The 18,569-nt window shown below is 40.6% G+C and overlaps 1 protein-coding gene across 2 annotated transcripts in view; it reads right to left on the bottom strand.

Annotated features, from left to right (window-relative positions):
- SMURF2 (SMAD specific E3 ubiquitin protein ligase 2) overlaps positions 1–18,569 on the bottom strand; it is a 56,852-nt gene extending 38,283 nt beyond the window's left edge. Inside the window, exon 1 of one of the 2 annotated variants that reach the window (XM_085239858.1) lies at positions 18,273–18,569. In XM_085239858.1, the coding sequence (XP_085095984.1) occupies positions 18,273–18,324 (52 nt within the window). In that variant the 5' untranslated portion in view covers positions 18,325–18,569. Of the gene's footprint in view, positions 1–5,473; positions 5,505–18,272 lie in introns of those variants that run through there. The other variant, XM_085239859.1, reaches the window with a different exon arrangement.

Genomic DNA, 18,569 nt, shown 5'->3' with positions numbered 1-18,569 from the left:
GCCCAAAACAGCAGCAGCTGACTATTACGACTATTATTCCAACCCTGATCACTAATCAACACGAGCTGGAAGGTTTCAGGTTGCACCTAGCAATCAAGAAAGCTGCAGCTGTTCCTCTCTCAAATCAGGTCTAGCAAGCCTATGGATGCAAGGTAGATCAGGAAGCTCAACTGGCTTAACAGAAAGCTAACCTTCTGGGGAGATGGATTAGTTTTCCACTGGCTCCAAGAGCTGCACTGACTTACCATGCAGCCACGCAATCAGTGGAGCTTAATGCAAGGAAGCAGTAGAGGAGGCGAGGAGAGGCTGGACTACAATCCTGACTGTAACCTGCAGCTGTGCTGTAAAAACACACTCCAGACCAGTGAGTTTTGCAGTTCTAAAACCCAGATTTTCATTTTTGTGCAGACTGATAGTTTAACTTCTGACTCTGCTGTGCAGTTTCAGACGTTTAATACATATGGATATATAAAGGAAGCATATTTTGCCATTAGGATATCAAAATAAGTAGCTGTCAGCTCCATGTTTTGCAAGAGACAATCTTAAAAACTCAGGCTATTATTTTTTATTTCCCGAAGCACACAGAAGCACAGAATCAAAGCACTGAACAAAGCACCCTTCTTGCAAGCACGCACACAACTGCTTTAAGAGTGCTCTGCCTTTACGTGGTAACATCTTCTCTTTTGGAGTCTCAGCATACAGCAGGAATTCAAGATAACCCATTGAGCACTAAAGAAGAATCGGCACAAAACATGAATAAACTCAGATGCTGGCCAGAGGCAGCACGTGCTGAGACAGAGGTCCCAAACAACAAGCAGAGGGATGCCCATCTCCCCCAGGGCTGGCCAACAAACCAGTGGCAACTGCCATTCAACCAGCTGTGACCTCTGGAGGACCAGCCGAGCACTGCTGTCTTCCTGAAGGGAAGCAGCCAGGTAGGCCTGGAATCACCATCACTAACTGTTTCATCTGCATGTCTTTTCTCCCTGAATTAGGAAATGCATACCGTGCTCCCTTCTGCCCCAGGACAAGTTGGAAGGGCTGGCAGCTTCTTAACAGGCACAACTGTCTGGAGCTGACATCTCCCTCTACGCTCACAATACGCACACGGCTCACACTGGTAGAAAACTATTTTACAGTTCACTTTCAGAATTATAAACCTAAATTTAGAATCACATCCCTATTCCAGTTGCCTTTTCTTACTTGGAACACAGATTAGAACAATTCAGAACTACCAATGCTTTTGTGAAGTGGTATTAAGATACTGATAAGTCAGGTTGACAAACAAATGTGACATTAATCCATTACTGTTAGGCTGATATACAAACATGAGGTACACAGCTTTTAAATACACTTTTTAAATACACACTAGGGTATTCTTAGCATAAGAAAAGCTCTTGTAACAAGAATTTCCTTTAATAATTGTTAAAATTCTAAATTATCCCATAAACGCATTCCTGCAAGTTCAAATTCAACATAAGCCAGATGCTAAACCCTTGATACACTGCATGTAAAATGAAACCCATTTCAAAGGATCACAGGCACCTGCTTACGAGCACTGTCACTCTGAATTCTGTCTCAACAAATTGCAATTATACCTTTGGGACTAAAGAAACAGAAGCACCATAATCTACATTCAAACACCAAGCGCCAATATGGATTACTGAGATGTGAAAAAAAGTCCTAAATAACACAATTGAGTGCAAAACGTGGCAGAAACCAACAGTAACTTTTCTTTGCTGCAGATTCACTGTATGAAATTTTGCCTGCAGCAGAAGGCAGCATTTAACTCATTTTAGAATTCCTGACCCACATTTTCTTTGAACGCAACTCATGCAGATTAAAGATGAGGATGACAAACACCACGTATTTATCATGGAAGAAGCGATAATAAATACGTATTGTATGACAGAATAGAGACAGGACAACAAGTCATTCACCTCGTGCAATAACAAAACGCTGCTGTAAACTCCCATAGGAGGAGCAGCAGCAGGACGAGGGCTGGGGCAGCCTGTGCTGCCATGGCTGCGGCCACACGGAGCCTGCCGAGATTTGCCATGTTTAGACTCCTGTTTTAACATCACCATGTCTACTTCACAGTATTGTTTTACTGTAAACAAAAGGCTTCCTTTTCCACTTCTCCTCCCCTATTCCACTCTAAGCCAAAAGTAAAACAAAACACAAAAAACCCGACACCATCGCGTTCTTCGTTGGAGCAAGTAAGGCATTCACATTTCCTAGCTTCATTCAGCGATGGGCCGACTGCCACGCACGTCATTAAGCCTATTCATGTGTCCAGTTTATTTGATACACCCATCAGGAGGCGAAGGAAAGAAGTGATGCTGCCACTTTTGCTGTGAAAGTGGCAGTCCTCCCCCAGCACCGTCAGTGTCACCAGAAGGCTTACAAGTCTCACACAGAGGTTTAAACCAGCAGAGCTGAATATGTAGAGGCAAAACCTGAAGATACACATTTTTTTTTTTAAAGCTATATACCAAATTGGCAAATTAATCTGAATGATATAGTACTACACCATCCCCACTGGGGGGATGTGGAAGATAGGGGTTCAATCACAGCCCCAAGCAAGAAGAAACACGTGGGAAACTTTAAGAAAACAAAGGCTATTGCGAATATTTGCATTTCCTGGTTTAGTGTGCATGGAGCCTCTCAGACCAGCCAGGATGTTTCTAACACATAACTTTCATACGCTAGGAATTCCACTTAACTTCTCCACCCTACTACAAAAAATGACCTAATGCTCACATCTCGCCCATTTTTCACAATTTGAAACAACACTATTGTATCAAGAAGTCATCCTAAATAGACCACTGACGAGCACTAAATACCGTGCTGGTTCCTTATTAGGTACAAAAGTCTTGAAATCAGAAACTGTTAAATACTTGGAAAAAAAAAAAAGCTGTCAGCAGTCAATGATGTGTTTCAAAAGACATCCCTTCTGTTTCTCACATTTGTAGTCTGCATAAAATTGTGCACCAATAAACACAGGGTGGGAAACAAATTCCTTACAAACCAGTGTGCCCATCAGCTTTACTTCATGATCTTTTCAATTGCAATCAAATGTAATTCACCTTCCTGCAGTATCAAAAACATAATTTTCCTAAAAAAAAAAAAAAAGTCACCAAGATTAAGTAGTCTAAAACCTGCAGATGTGTTATTATATTCAGATGTGAGAGAAGTATGCTCTCTTATGAGCATTAATTCTATTATCCTAGAAATGCAGAAATAAAACAGTATTTAAGATCTCAGGAAAAGGGGATATTTTACCTCAATCTCTTAAGAATCATTATGCTGAATTCTTACCTCAGTCCTTAAAAACTTGTTACAAATCCCAGCAGTGAGTTTTTAAGCAAGGCCCAGGGTAGACTGCAGTCATTAGTCCCAAATTATCAGTCGCATGCCCCCAAATATTTAGCAAACATGGGATTCTTCCTCTGAGGATGAGTAAATAAATTTAACACAAATTTAGCCACAGATTTCTCAGCCTCCTTTGATAAGAACAGGAGTGGGGAAAAAAGCTAACAGAGGAAATAAATCATAGCTCTGTTCTGATCTATTCCATGTACCTATGGAAATGTGCTGGGGGGAAAAAGCCACGCTAATAAGAAGCAGAGCCCTCGGATTTGTCTCACTGCAGTGAAACTCTCCACCCTCTGAATGAGCTATAGTGGAGGCAACAACAAAAGAAATTCATGATCTAATTACAAACCAGACAAAAATGCCCTGAATTTTAAAAAGGCCTTCAGACAAGAGGCACCTGCAGCTAACCCCGGCTCCTGGCTAGCAGGAGCTGCAGGCACCAGAAGCTTTTCAGACTTCAGGACCACTCTGTATGTCAGGACAGTCACACACTTGATTTAAACAGGAAGTCTCAAAATTCTCGCTGCTACAAACATGGTCCTGGTGGGACGCTGCTGCTGCGGGGGTTTGCCTGGGAAGAGGCAAGAGAAAAAAAAAAAACAAAACCAGGCCCAAAGCACGCACATTATTTACCCTTCATACTCACAGTAACTCTCAGGCTGCTCTTCAGCAAAATGCTGTACTGACTCAGTTGGTACCAATAAAAGGATTGCCAGCTGCTTTGTAAGAAGTAAGTCCCAAACATGACAGCAGCTAAGGCAACAATTTTCTTTAGGGGGAAAAAAACCAAACGTCCTGGTATTTCAGAAACGGGAAATATTTGAGAGAATTTTTAAATGATCCCTTGGAAAATAAAACAACACAGAAAGTTCACAAAGATCGTGATCTCAACACTACCACTGGTAGAAAAAAAAAAACACTGATTAAGGACATACCTGGGTATCTCCCAAATTTCAATGCATAAATTTGTTTTACTACAAGCTGCTGTACTGAAACCATATTATATTGGGGGAATACAGATGACTGATGTACTCTTTACATACACCTTCCTTCAGAACTAGCAGCATCCACAACTTCAGACACGGATTGTGATCTGTCTCCCTGATAAAGTAGGAATCCTCCCTCCTCCTTTAATGTAGTTGAAACATTTGTGTGCAAGTTCTCTGTATATACTTCTCTAGGAAAAAAGTGTTTGCAGTGAAGTGCCTTCAGCTCTGGGAACTGCCTCCCTCTTCAGCTTGGCAGTTCAGTGAAGCCTAATCTTGCCTTATGTATATATTAAGGGCCTACACAAAAAAATAAGGTTAGCAGAAAGATCTGTGGAGTATATATATACCTTTACCTAGTTATCAAGCTTATATCTCTGATTACTTGCATCTCTACCTACAGAAATCTAATACCATACGTAAGTGGGGAAAACATCAACAGTTCACAGAAAGTACACATAGAAAAGCAAGGTCACAATCACACACCTTGTTAAAGATCTCAGGTACCTCAGTCCAGCCTTATACTGCCAAATATATATAAATATTTTTAGTAAGGAGCATATAGCAGAAGATTTGTACCATTTCTTATAAGGCTGCACATGCAAGGGAGAAGCCAAGGCTGACAAGGCCAGTTTTCCAGAGGAATCCTTACATTCATTTCCTGGGCACATTGCTCCTTGGATATCTCAGGAGCTAACAGCGCTGTCCCAGGCCTGAGAAATATATAAATATTTTCTAACCAATAACAGTAACTTACCAAGCAAAACCATTTTCCCTCTCACAACTGTCTTCTTACATCCCAGTTATTTAATAATGAACACCTTCAAATGATACAATTCCTTTAGTTTCTCTGCCATCTACGGATCTTGTAGATGATACAACCAAAGACTATTTCCTGTTCTGAACATCTGACACACCTGGCCTATTCTTCATGTATTGTACAATAGTAATGGCATTGTCAGTATTATGTAGATACAAGATTTTCAACTATTAAAAATTAAATTGCAATGGCTGCCCTGGAACTGGCACACTACATTAAACTACGTCTCCAGCTAATCATTTATTTTAACTAAACATTAAGAGCAAAAATCCATTACTCTAAGGTTTACCAAGCTCTGCCAGCATCCCTCACGTCATACTTGCATTCCAGATGTATAACAGTCCTCACTAGGAAGAAATATTGCTGAAGGGTCATAAGAATGGAGTACATCTAGGATGCATGAAAACAGCTTATGATTTTGTTAAAAATCCCATGTAAGCTCCAACCTGCAAAAGAGAAATTAGAACCAACAGTGAGCCTAGTGGTTTGATCCTAAATATAGATTGCTGCTCAGGAGACAATAAAAAACACAGGATTGGAGAAGATAAAGTGTTAATCACATATTTGGTGGTTTATGAGCCAAAGCAGTCTGAGGTTTAAACTGCTTCTGCTCAGTGCTCATCCCATTCAGAGACGATGAATCATTTCCCATTTGGCAACACTTCTGCCTACAAGGCTGTCTTCTGTGAGATTTCTCCTGTATCCTTGTAATAGATTTGCTAATTTAGTACACCTGACTTTGAGCAAAAACTATTGTTGCCAGCTGTCAGACTAGACCTCGTCCTGTTTATCAGACACATCTAAACCATCCTGTTCTGCCCCAATCACAGAAACAGAACACTCTTTACTAATCCCACTGCAGTAAATTACTTTCTAATATCCTTGTTTTTCTTACTCTGCCAAAATACCAACACGTAGATTTAAAGCAACAGCAAAATCAATTTATCCACAGCAGCTGGGCTCAAACCAGTTTATCCAGTAACTACTTTTTTTAAGTAGTATTTGCTGTTCTGGTCATTCTGGCTGTGAATTTGTGAGTCTCAGCAGTAGAAGTCTGACTAGTTTAAATGAAGGTAATATAAGCTCATGGGGAATGTATTCAAGTTTTTAGGCAGACTTCCACATCTCTTCGAAAGATAAATCTAAGCAGGACAAAGTATTAAATGCCTCACACACACTAAAACATTTCATTTTCCCAAGGGCTTTGCGCATGCAGAAGAAAACTGCATTACTTTCTGTTTATAAATATTTGTCTGGACAGCAGCTTAAAAGGGCAGGGTAGGGGCTACAGAAAAATATGTTCTGTTTTCAAAGAAAAAAAGCCCAACAACCAAAACAACCTGCCTACATGGAGTGTGGGAAATAGATGAAACAACAATTTGTGTATGACCCTTCTAATCCTAAACAAAATCTACTAGAATTTATCTTTACATTCTACATTACACACATCAGTTATGCAGATGCAACAAGTGGAGTCATTCCTTTTAGGAGCCCAAAATTCCTGCTGCACTTTAAAAAGCTTAAGAGTTCACCTAATGCCCACATTGGATGCTATTTTGATACTTCTACACTTCTAAATATTGTAAAACTCGGTATAATCAACAAAAACAGAAGAACACATCTACTCTCCCCCACTCAAAGGGAAAAAAAAATAAAAAAAGTATTTATATTCCTTTTTTTTTTTTTTTTTCTCCTCCATTTTGAGAGGACCACGGAACTGCTTACTCATTTCCAGCATTTGGATCTGGCTCCATGAATTCCTGGTGATCCGAGGCACTGCACCTGAGCTCTCCCCTGGGACTGGCTCAGAATGGCTGTGTCCTACCAGCAGGTTCCATACTGTCCTTCCAATGGCTTCTGCTCTGTTTGCCACCAGAACCAAACTAAACTATATCTGCATATTTGTAGACCAGCTGAGGACATCCACTGATGTTTTTGTTCAAGAAAATAGCCATATAACATGCAAACCAGAACCGACAGATTTCAGACATGAAAAGAAAATTAAAATAGTAAAATAAATATGAACAATCAAGTGCACAAACTCCAGAACAGCCGCCCATACAGGTAGCATCGCTTTTGGAATATAGATGCAGGGAGGAAGGCACCAACGGGCACAAACAACATTTCTATCACAAGGTATGAATGAGAAGTTATAGGAAGTTCCTAAAATAAGAGGTGGTGGAGCACAAGGGATTCGTGGATGCAGGAAAAAGCCAATTCAGAGCAGTTGACAGTGATTTAGCAAACCTACAGGTGAAAACTACACGTCTGTGGTTACGCCTGGGGCAAACAAAGGAGAGCTGCTGGTGATGGGCAGGATGTCCTGCTGCTCACCTGGCAAAACGTGTCCAGTTCCTTTAAGGTACTGTTCGTACAAATAGAAGTGCTGTATATATATATTTTTTTTTACAAGGTTCTTCATTGTAGCCTTTGCAATGATGAATCAGATACTGTATTTCAAGTATTATTCATCTGCACAGTGTAAGCTAGCCCTGAGTAATCATTAAAGAAAAATATCTGCCAGGAAAAAATAACCCAGAATACATGATTCATTCACTTCTGAAACAATAAATGGTTCACCATAACAAAAATAGCTATATTGTAAATATTTTAATTAAGAAGTTTAAAAAACAACTCCATACAATGAAGAAACAATGACCCTTAGGAAAAAAAAATAGTATTTAGGTGTTCAAATAACAAAAAAATCCGATTAGAAAAAGGTAATTCCATGAAATATTGTTAACACTTCTAATAAAACTGTGCTCTATTCTTTAGCTATTTAAGTTCATGTCTGTAAGAGTTAGAGCTCACCTCTCAAAGTCTCACTATGGAACCATATTCATTTCAGCACAAAGATGATGCACGCAGTGCATCGGAGAACGACCTCTAGCTCTGGAAAGTTCAAGCCAGCAACATCCCTGGGATTGCTAAACAACTCCCTAGGAAGGGGTTAGGGCTAGGGGAAAAGGGGATCAGCTGAAAAAATAAAGTGTTTAATAGCTTTATAATTGCCCAGAGCTCAAGGAGGTGTGAAAAGGAGCAGCTTTTGGGGAAAGATGTCTTCATAGGAGCAGATTTTGTTTTGACTTTCCTTATCAGTTACACTGGAATAAAAAAGTAGCACTGTAATCATCAGCAAGTTACACTGCACAAATATAAACTTTTTCTTTTAATTGCTTTTCTTCATAATTAAGTGTAAGCTCCCTTAAAGTGAAACCAGTCTCACATTCTATCAGTTCATTTATTTTTAGTTAACTAACTAAAAAAACCCACATCTGACATCATTCTTAAAATTTTTCCTCACTTTGTCTATATATAGCCATTTTCTGAGGACACCTCTACAAGAATCAATAAAAGTCAATGCCTCTCTCTTGCTGGAGATGCCCCTGCCCTACATTTCGTTTCTGATTTCTTTCTTCGCAGTTTTAGTGCTTTTGCAGATTTGTGCATGTATGTGTTTAGCAGACAGCAGGACAGCAACCATCAGCACTCCTCACAGGGCAGTCTGCTGGGTAAAAGCAAAGCACGGTGCATTTGTTAGCAATCAATTAATGCAATAAGCTGTTTCTGTACGGATCTGGTGGCGACATATCATGTAAATATAGAGGCCCTCCTCTTCTATAAAGATAACTTCACATAAAATGCAAAATCAGAAGACGTCGATGACTACCTCAACTATATTAATTATCAAACGATGAAAAATAACTAAAACAGGTCAAATCTTCCACACAACTAATTCAGCAAGAGCAGGTCACTCTTTACTGAAAAGAAGATCTCTTAACTCCAAAATCTTTGCAAATATATGGCATGTAGATTACTCAAGGAAACATTAAAATCTACAGAACCCATTTGTTATCACCTATTAATTGAAAGAAGTGATCAAGGCATCATTTCTTGGAATCAAGTGTTTTTATTAAGAACTGCTTCAACTAAAAGCTCAAAACCTTGCTAAAAACCATTGAAACATGAGAATTAGTGCTGCCCCTGCAAGCCTGAGTCTTGTTCACTGCTGCAACCTTAAGAGTCCGGGCATCAAAATATTCCCAGCATCTCATCCTGCCAAAATCAGTCTCCACCTCCCGTCTGTTTGTCCCAGGCGTTCCTTGTTCCAGTTTACGCCCTTTTTCTCCACCCTCATCCAACTTTTGAACCCTCAGTACTCTGGTTAATGCCCTTCTTCACGCCCCCAAGTTGAGCATTAACAGGACAAGCAGTCTGGGTGTGCTCAGCTCCTGTCCCTGCCGTCCCCGAATCGGGCAGCACTCCTCTGCTGACTCAGAGACATCTGCCTGGTGCCGGGCCACTGTCTGATAACGTCCTGCCCAGCAATTCAAGATATGCAACATAAAATGTTAATCTCCCTGAAATCACTTTAAGAAACTCTTCTCCAAATAAATTCTGCCCAAATTAGGCACTGAGCATGAAAAGTATCTGTTAAGAGACAGCACAACTTAGCCAGCGCTTCCATTTGTTTTCATTGGCTGCTATAGCCGGGTAAAAGCTTCAGCTTGGTATTACAGGCTCAAGTATAGTTCTAAATCCACTGACAGCAAAGAAAAATCTAAGATGCTCACACACAAACTGTGTTCAAGCTACATGGGAACAGGTGCTCCTACTCACCACACTGCTGAAGTGCAGAGGGAACAAATGCTCACAAGGCCCAAGTGCCCAGGGCCAGCTCTCCATTTACTGCTGCTCTGTCACAGCGATGCAGGTGCAGAGCAAGGAAACCTCCCATCTTGGGCCGCACTGTTAAAACTTGCTCAAATGTGTTCCTGAATTTCAACAAACCTACTCAAAATATAAGGCTTCTGAAGGGGTCCAAAGCACTGTCCTGCATAGATTAAGTTGCATTATGCTGATGCACAGGAAATAGCTGACTTATTCTACAGGATGGACAATACACCAGAGGAAAGAAACTTGCAGGAAAAATGATAAATATTGTAATGAGGAAATCTGAGGCACATATTCACAATACTACATTCAGATCTCATTTCTTCACTATCTCATGGCCACAGAAGCAAGTGAGACGTGGATAAATGGAACACATAGCAACTCCCCAGGCAGAATAACCACGTGCTGCAAGGAAGGGGCACCAAAAACTTGCCCGTCTCTGACAGGACGATGGGAATGTTAAGCTCCCCTCAGCAGCTCCTTCCAAGGCAGGCAGTGTGAGAGCGTTATGAACTGAGGGAACAGACAGCGTAAGGAAGGAGGGGAAACTGCACGGCTACTCCGTGGCAAGCCAGGTATGGTGCTTATATGACTGAAAACGACTGTAAGTCTCTTTTTCCTAAAAGGCCCTCTCCTTCCTGCAGAATAAAGCAAAAACCAACATCATTTAAAATCATCCTTTGACCCAGTTCTTAAGTAGAGATCCGAGATGTGAGAGATTCTCACAGAAGGGCTACAATGGAACATGACATCGTAACAGCCACTCCTGCACTACTGCCGTCACAAACATTTAAAGCCTTTAACTTTTGGACAAATACCCAGCTCTTTAAGGCAAGTTACTGCATAGTGTCTTGAATTTACAGATGCCCTTTGCTTCTTGAAGAACACATGGGCCTTCTGCATGTGCAACAGCATTAATTAGCTTAACTGGAGGTCAACAGCAATATTCCCCAGTCTAAACGCATATGCACCTGACCAACATTACAAAGATGTGTGATATATACATCCAAAGGTTCTGTTCACCAAGATTCCTGATTTTGTCTCTTTTGCCACCACAACCTCTGTAGTTGAATTTTTATGCCATTTCTTAGGCCGCATCAGATATCAACTCTTATAAATTAAGACAGAAGTACTTATTTAGCCACCAAACAAAAAAAAAAGGCATACCTTAATATTACTACAGCTAGGCACAATGTTAGGACCATGTAGTCCTGCATACAGTATCCTATTCAGGCCCATAAAACTTTGTTTTAATAAAACCATTGGGGGAAATAGTGGGTAAAGTCTGTTTTTCTGGAAAGCAAGATTTACAGAGCATAAAATTAATTGCTTCAGAACAATAAAAAGGCAAAAATTTGTTAAGAGTTGAAGAACTGTTTGCTGTAAGGACACCTAAATATTTGGCATAATTGACACAATAAATTTCTAATCCCAGGCAGTTATGCATGAATGTAATTCTATGCATTTTACCTGGACATATTTTGTTCTTTTAAACACACACTTTATGACATATTTATCTGTAAAACAAGCAGCTTTCATAGGTACTCTAACCCAGATTCAGCTTCCTTCCCCACCAAGAAAAAAAGATGATTCATTTTAGTACTTTTACATGTTCCTGACAAAAATCCTTCCATGTAGCATACTATCTTTTACTCAAATGATTCAGCAAACTTACTGAGTACACTGCACAGACACTCTTCAAGTCCTATGATTTGCACAAAGTAGCAGTTTCACCACATGCAGTTATAGAAGCACCCGGTCTGATCTTTTCTCTTACTAAAATCACCACATCAGATTACCGATGCAGATTCTCACCTCCAACTAAATATGAGCACAACTGCATCTATAATTGTATTTATTAACTTAGCTGTATGCCAAACTCCAAATCAAGTAGCTAGGTATGATTAAAAAACAAACAAAAAAAAAAACAATTAGGTATGACTGCATTTAACTCCATTGGTAACAGTAAAATCTGGGTCAAGGTAGAACAAAAATGAGCGTATGTCACTGGTTTAAAAGCTTTTCCTGCCATGGGCAGGGTAACCCCCAGCAACTTGGTACTCTGTGAGCACCTGGCTGGCTGAAGTCACTGCTCACACACAGGCCTAAACACCTCCAGTTAAAAAGAAAAACAGGGAGAAGAGGTTGGGTTTAACTCGGGTCTATTCCTCAGCCCACCCTGCCCAACAGCACAGCACGGAGCAGAGGATGCTTGTACCATGGCACTGTCACTTGCTGCTTGTGGCAGGATGGCATTGCACGTGCTAATTTAAGCAGGAATGGCAGAATCTGGTAACGTATTTTTACTGTGACCTGTAAATTACAGTCTGTATGTGCTCTGCATGTTTGAAACAACTTAAATGAATTCGTTTTGGATAACAGATACTGAAGAGCAGCAAGTGACACCACCAAAGCCACGCTCAGACCGACTCTCCCTTCTGCAAGGAAACAATCCTCAGTCGTGTCAAATACGTACCAGCCAAGAGTCCTTCCAGAAAATCAACAACAGGATACAGCCATTTAAACTCAAATACTGCTTTTTCTTTCACTTTCAGAACTTTGAATGAGTGAATAACTTCTCCACACTTAGGGGGATATCAGCCCTTTTAGTTTTATTTGCTTAAGCAACAACCAAAATAAATCTCTTAAGTAGTCTGAAGTAGAAAAAAGTTATTTCCAAGAACCTGCAGCATGCTGAAAAAGAGCACAGCACAACCACAACATTTAGATAGAACTGACCCTGATCCGCCGCAAATGTGGGCTCAGAAGGCCCAAATAGAACCATTTTTTTCTGTGGATTTATATTCAGGAGAAACCAAGTTCACCAACAGAAAGTCAATGGCTCTAAATCCCAGCTTTACCTGGTTTATCCTTTTTACGATCTTCACGTCTGTTCTCCATTCTGGGTCAGTTTCCCCACTTAAACTTACATGATAACGCTTAGGCTATTTGGTCCTGAGCTTTGTTATCTACAGAAGAAGACTCGTTTAAAGTTACAAGCATTCTTATCTTTGCTTTCATTGAGCACATTTAAAGTTTAAGTAGCCAGAAAAAGCCAACAGTTTGTTTTCTCGAGCGTTCTATCATCAAATATCCCACAAGATTTTGATCCTCTTTCCCAAGGAGAAAACACACACTGCTGATAGCAGAAACACGCAGGAGCTACTTCTGCATGCATTATCTAATGTTACTGACATCACTCTTTACTTTCCCCTCAGAAGTGACCAAAATGATCTCAGGCATTGCACAGCGTGAGCATTTACATTTGATGTAATAAAGCAGGCAGTAACAGCTGCCGTACCGACACACTCATGCCATTAAGTCAAGTCAGAAGTCAGGCTGTCTCATTATTGTGATGACAGGAGGGAAGACACCCACAGAAATCACCCACCTCTTCAAACACACGCAAGAAAGATGCGGCCCAAAGATGAGATGTCATTTTAAGTAAGACAGCAAAGCAGGGAGACACTTCAAAGGCCATGAGATAAAACAGAACAAAACATTGAAGGCTGTCTCCTTTTAGGAATCAACCCATTCACCTTAAGGACACAAAGACACAACGTCTTCATCCGGGGCCTGGTCAGATTTCTAGTGATTAACAAAAAGAAAATAGAAAAGAATCTGTCACTGCTAATTGAGTTACTCAGCTACACAGACAGACACGTTATAGCTGAAACTCTTTAAATGCAACCAAAAAGTACAGTTCTAAAATTACTCAATGTTTCTCTACCCGAGGATTTCTATATTATTTTCCAACCCTGACAGATTTATTTTTTAAACACTGGGACTGCCTGCAGACTTCATGTCTGTCCCCTACATATGTCCCATGCGTTACCTACAAACACAAATTCTCTACATCTTTTACACAATGTTTTTCTAATTCTGCAACCAAAGACAAATATTGAGTCCTTTGATTGGAAGCTTGTATTGAGTGGTTTTCCTACTCTGATTTCTTTCCCCAAAGCCATTTGGATCTCTGCCTTCCTTGCCACTATGTGCCACTGCATATCTCTGAACACAAATTTTATATCCAGATGAATAAAACTTTGTCATATAATTGGATCCCATTGAAATAAGTTGTTGAGACTGCTCTGTTGTTTATTACAATCCTGTGTAGTCTGTGTGATCCACAACTGATTTATATGTACAGAAATATCCACAGCTATATATGTATACACTTTAGAAATGTATAGCATTTATATCTCTCTATATATACACAAAAAAACCACACTCAACACTTATGAAAACACAGAGGGCCAAGAATCCATCAGTCCCTATTCAATCTTACTACATACATGTCCATTGACTTTGTCATTACTGGAGCCATTTAATCATGCTACTGTGTAATTTATCAATTCCAATTTCTTAAGTACTAGTTTTCAGTAAGTCTTGTCATTAAGTCAAGTACACCTTTCTTGAAGGAACCCTATTGTTTTACTGTTGACTAAAGACCATTTAAATACAGGTTGCTGGTCAAAACAGCAGTTCTGCCCTCTCTTCAGTTTCTCATTCTACAACCCTTCAACACAAGACAGCATTTTTTCTTGCTAAGATTAGCTTTCTACTCATCACAGAGCTAGCTACATCACAGAGCTAGCTACATAGCTGCTGGAGTCTACACCAGGTAGGGCCAAGTGAATCCAGTGACTACAAGGACAGAAGAAACAAGTCTGATTACCATTTCAGTCAACCACAAAACCATGGCCTTGATACTTCAGAATACAGGTAGGTACTTTTATCCATCAAGATACAATAAATTCAACAACAACAATAACAAAAAAAAAGGCAGGAGATGAGATGATGCCCATTTTCTACAGTACAAAGATCCAGTGCTTTTACTTCTCTAATTAACAAACTGCCAGGGAACCTGAAAGCCTTACAGTAAGAGGAAAAAGCCAGACCTACCTCCAACTCCTTACCAACAAACACAGCCCACCTCATTCCCATATTATCTGTGGGATATTTATTACCTCTTTGTACAGTACAGTGTAACTGCGTTTTGTGGCTATCAAAGCATCTTCACTTGTTAACTATTCTGACAACAAACACTAGTTACAAGACCAGAAATAAATTAAATTACTCATCAACCTTTATTCAACTCATATTTTAGCAGCCATGCAATTTTGAAGATTTCAAAATGACTGAAAAATATCTTTGTTTGATAGAGACAGCCTTACAGACTTCATTCAACCATCGCTGTAAGTCAAAGCAGTCAGATGTAGCTGCTCCAGGTAATTCACAGGTTGAGACAAAATATTTACTGTGCAACTGAAAGCAAGGTTAATTCCTCAGTTTGAAGAATACAAGATCAACATAGTCTTCAACACTCAGGTGGGATTGGAAAGGAGAACAGCATATCTACAAATCCATAAATAAATAAAAACACAGAAAAAAAACTCACAGTAAGAATGGAAGAGGATGACTGGATGACTGCACTATAAGTTTTAAACAGAATTCAGGAACACTCAGAACCAATCTAGATAAAAATTCCTGAGTTGAAGGAAATTTCCTTGCACAGCTTCCTTGGATAATGTTACTACAAGCTGCTAACATAAATTTTGGAGACCACTGCAATTCTAGACTCTAGCTAATTTAAATTACACGGCCTATATTTTAATCATAAGCAATAACTTATACCCCCACATTACAATCAAAGAAGGCCTTTTATTTTTATATTTTAACAATTAACTCGAAATTTTCTAGCCCAAGACTGTGCAAAATGCACCAACACACATCACTAAAGCCCGGAGTGATATTTACAGCAGACAGCTACAACTACAAGCAGAAGAAGAACCTCTGAAGAAACATTTAACACAGATGCACTGCAAACTAAATACAAACTTACTAGAAGTATGCCACTGCTGTGGTTTTTCTCTGTTATGGAACCCAGACCTAAATAAACTGTTAAACACTTAGTGTAAAGGTATGCCAAACATTTCTCAGAACTTTCTTAAGGTCCCAACAAAGAATCAACCTTTTTTTTTTTTTTTGCAAAATGAGGCCTAGGTTAAATATTTTATTTGGCTCCTCAGGATCGACTGAGAAGTTGGGCACCAGCTACAGATCAGCTCTTGGCCTCACATCAAACATTACCCTGTCATTTATCCAGTCAGTCAAAACAATGTTTTCCATCTAAACCTTTAATGTTTATGTCCTGAAAAACTGCTAATTGAATCCAGTTCTTGAATCCATTTTTTCAGTCTATAGGATCTAATTTAAAGATAAAGAATAGAAAAGATAAGTATTACACAATGTTTACAGAATTAATCCTATAAATATTCAAGCCAGAACAGAAGACTGCTAGCATCATAAAGCCAAGGAAAATTAAGATTATGTACATTTGCAAGTTTGAAAATAAACTTTTTAAAACATTGGAATATACAGATTCTTTTAATTCCAAGCAGTTTTAGAATTCAAGAGCTCTCAAACTGCTTTTCCAATCAAAAAGGGTAATCAAAACCACTAAGTACACTTAAAGCTATTCCTAGGCAAGAACTGACAACATGTCAGCTCAATTAATAAAGTTAAATGTTTGCAACAGCTTTTCTTAAACATATAAAATTTCCCTACAACAAATGACCTTACAAAAAACAACAGGCAGTTCGCTAAAGCATAAAATACCTCAAGTCTTTCTAACTTGAGAAATAGGTCAATATCTCATGTAAGCTTCCAAATAACAGAACTGGTTCTCAGCAACTGCACAGAGATGCTAAATGTGGAACAGTCTCTCTAAAGGCAACTGCTCGCATCCAGTGCTCTGCATACACCTAAAAAATAAGGTAATGAAAAACTCAGAAAAATTCCTCAAGAACGTACCTGCTTCATTTGGGAAGCGATTGCACAACCACTCAGTCACCTCAGCACATAAAACCACTGCCTATTGCTCACAACTACACTCCCCATGACATATTTATGTTGTCAAAGACAGGATTAGAAGACGTATTTAATCCTTAATCAAAATAAAACAGAATACAAAATCCAAAGGTGAAGCAGACAACTGCCTGAACAGTATTTTCCATGCTTCTACAAAAGGCTCCAGACTATTCATAGCGTTTCAAAGATAAGCAAGCCTGAGCACTCACAGCAGAGGGAAAAAAGCATTCAAGTACTGCATCAATAAAGCAATAACCTGATGAGAAAGTTTCAAAACACTGTAAAAACATGGCAGCACTGCTCCAGGCATCGGTCCCAGCCACACTTAGTTTACAAATTTTATTTCTAAATGTACTATATAGGTACTCACACAAATCAATGAAAACTAGATTATAAATTTAGTCTAAAGTATTTCCAAAGCAAAGCATACATTGTTTTTCTCTATAAAAATAGCATGCTTGCAAAAATAAGTATGAAAACATATGTATTTATTAGACATCAAACTGGAAATATTTCAGATGTGCCTAAAGCAAATATTCCTATTCCTTCAGGTTTCTTAAAAACATATTTGTTTTCCAAGTTGGTTAAATCCACTACCCTGCAAACGAGAGTATTTGAAGCAATACCTATTGCTTTCCAATGGCTTACCATCAAGCACTCACACTTTGGAACACAAGGTATGATTTATCTGCCGGGGGAGGGCCTTACATCAGTTTTGAACAGGTCTGTCCCATTAAGTTCTCTGTATTTTATTTTATTTTTTTAAAGAGACCTCCAGTGTTTCTTCTCCAAATCAATTTACCTCGGTTCTTACATGTAAAAAGAGCACACTTCAAGTATTTGGAAATAGCTTATTTTCCTCCCCTGCATGCAGGTGAGCAGTTTTTTATGCTATTTAACAACATTTGAGGTCAAGTGGTCTTCTGAAAGAAAGCTGGCCACGTAAGGCACTGTGTCAAACCAACTGTATACAACCTTCACTAAGGAAGTTGGCTTGGAGAAAAAAAAATAAAGAAACAAACAAAGAGATCAAAACAAAGCGTGTGTCACTTTCTTTCAAGTTCACGCTGAGAAGGCGAAGGAAAAAAAAAGAAGGAAAAAAAAAAAAACAGCGTTGGAGGGCGGCAGGACGCGGACTGAGGTGCCCGGTGCTGCAGCTCCTGCTGGCGTTTTGTTCCCGAGGCGAGCGGCCCGCGGGGAGAGGATGGGAGGAGAGGGAAGAGTTCACTTTTCGTATTTTCCCCCTTCTCCTCCTGAGGCCTGAGAGACGCCTCCAAGCCCAGGTTCAACCTCAAATACACATGGAGGAGCTCCCGCTCGCTCGCTCGCTCGCTCCCTCCCTCCAGCTGGGCTCTCCGGGGCTCCCCGCCGCCTCACGAACTCGCTCCCCCGGGGCCGCGGGCTTCCCCTCCCCGCCGCGCCCCGTCCCGCCGAGCCCCGCCGCTCCTCGCCCCTCCGCCCCGGCTCGCCCCGTGCCCGCCCGGCGGCGGGAGGCAGCGGCAGGCCCGGCCGGGGCTCCCCGCCGCCGCGCTCAGCCTCACCTGTCAGCCGCAGCTTGACGGGCCCGTTCCTCCGAGCCCCTTGGTTGGACATGTCCCCGGCCGCGGCTCGGGCCCGGCGCTGCCTTGCCCGGGGCTCCCCCTGCCTCTGGGTCCGGGAAGGGAGACGGGGGGGGAGGGGGGAGGGGACGCGCTAATGGAGTCGGGTTGGGCGCTCAGGGCAGCGGCGGCCGCCGGAGGAGGAGGAGAAGCCCGGATGTGCCCAGCGTCGCCATGAGCGGGGCCGGGGAGGAGGCGGAGGAGGAGACGCGGCCGCCTTCCTTTCCTTTCCCTTCCCTT

The sequence above is a fragment of the Meleagris gallopavo genome, chromosome 20, assembly GCF_905368555.1.
Source record: "Meleagris gallopavo chromosome 20, MGAL_WU_HG_1.1, whole genome shotgun sequence".
Classification (NCBI taxonomy): domain Eukaryota; kingdom Metazoa; phylum Chordata; class Aves; order Galliformes; family Phasianidae; genus Meleagris; species Meleagris gallopavo.
This window is presented reverse-complemented; position numbering and strand designations above follow the sequence as displayed.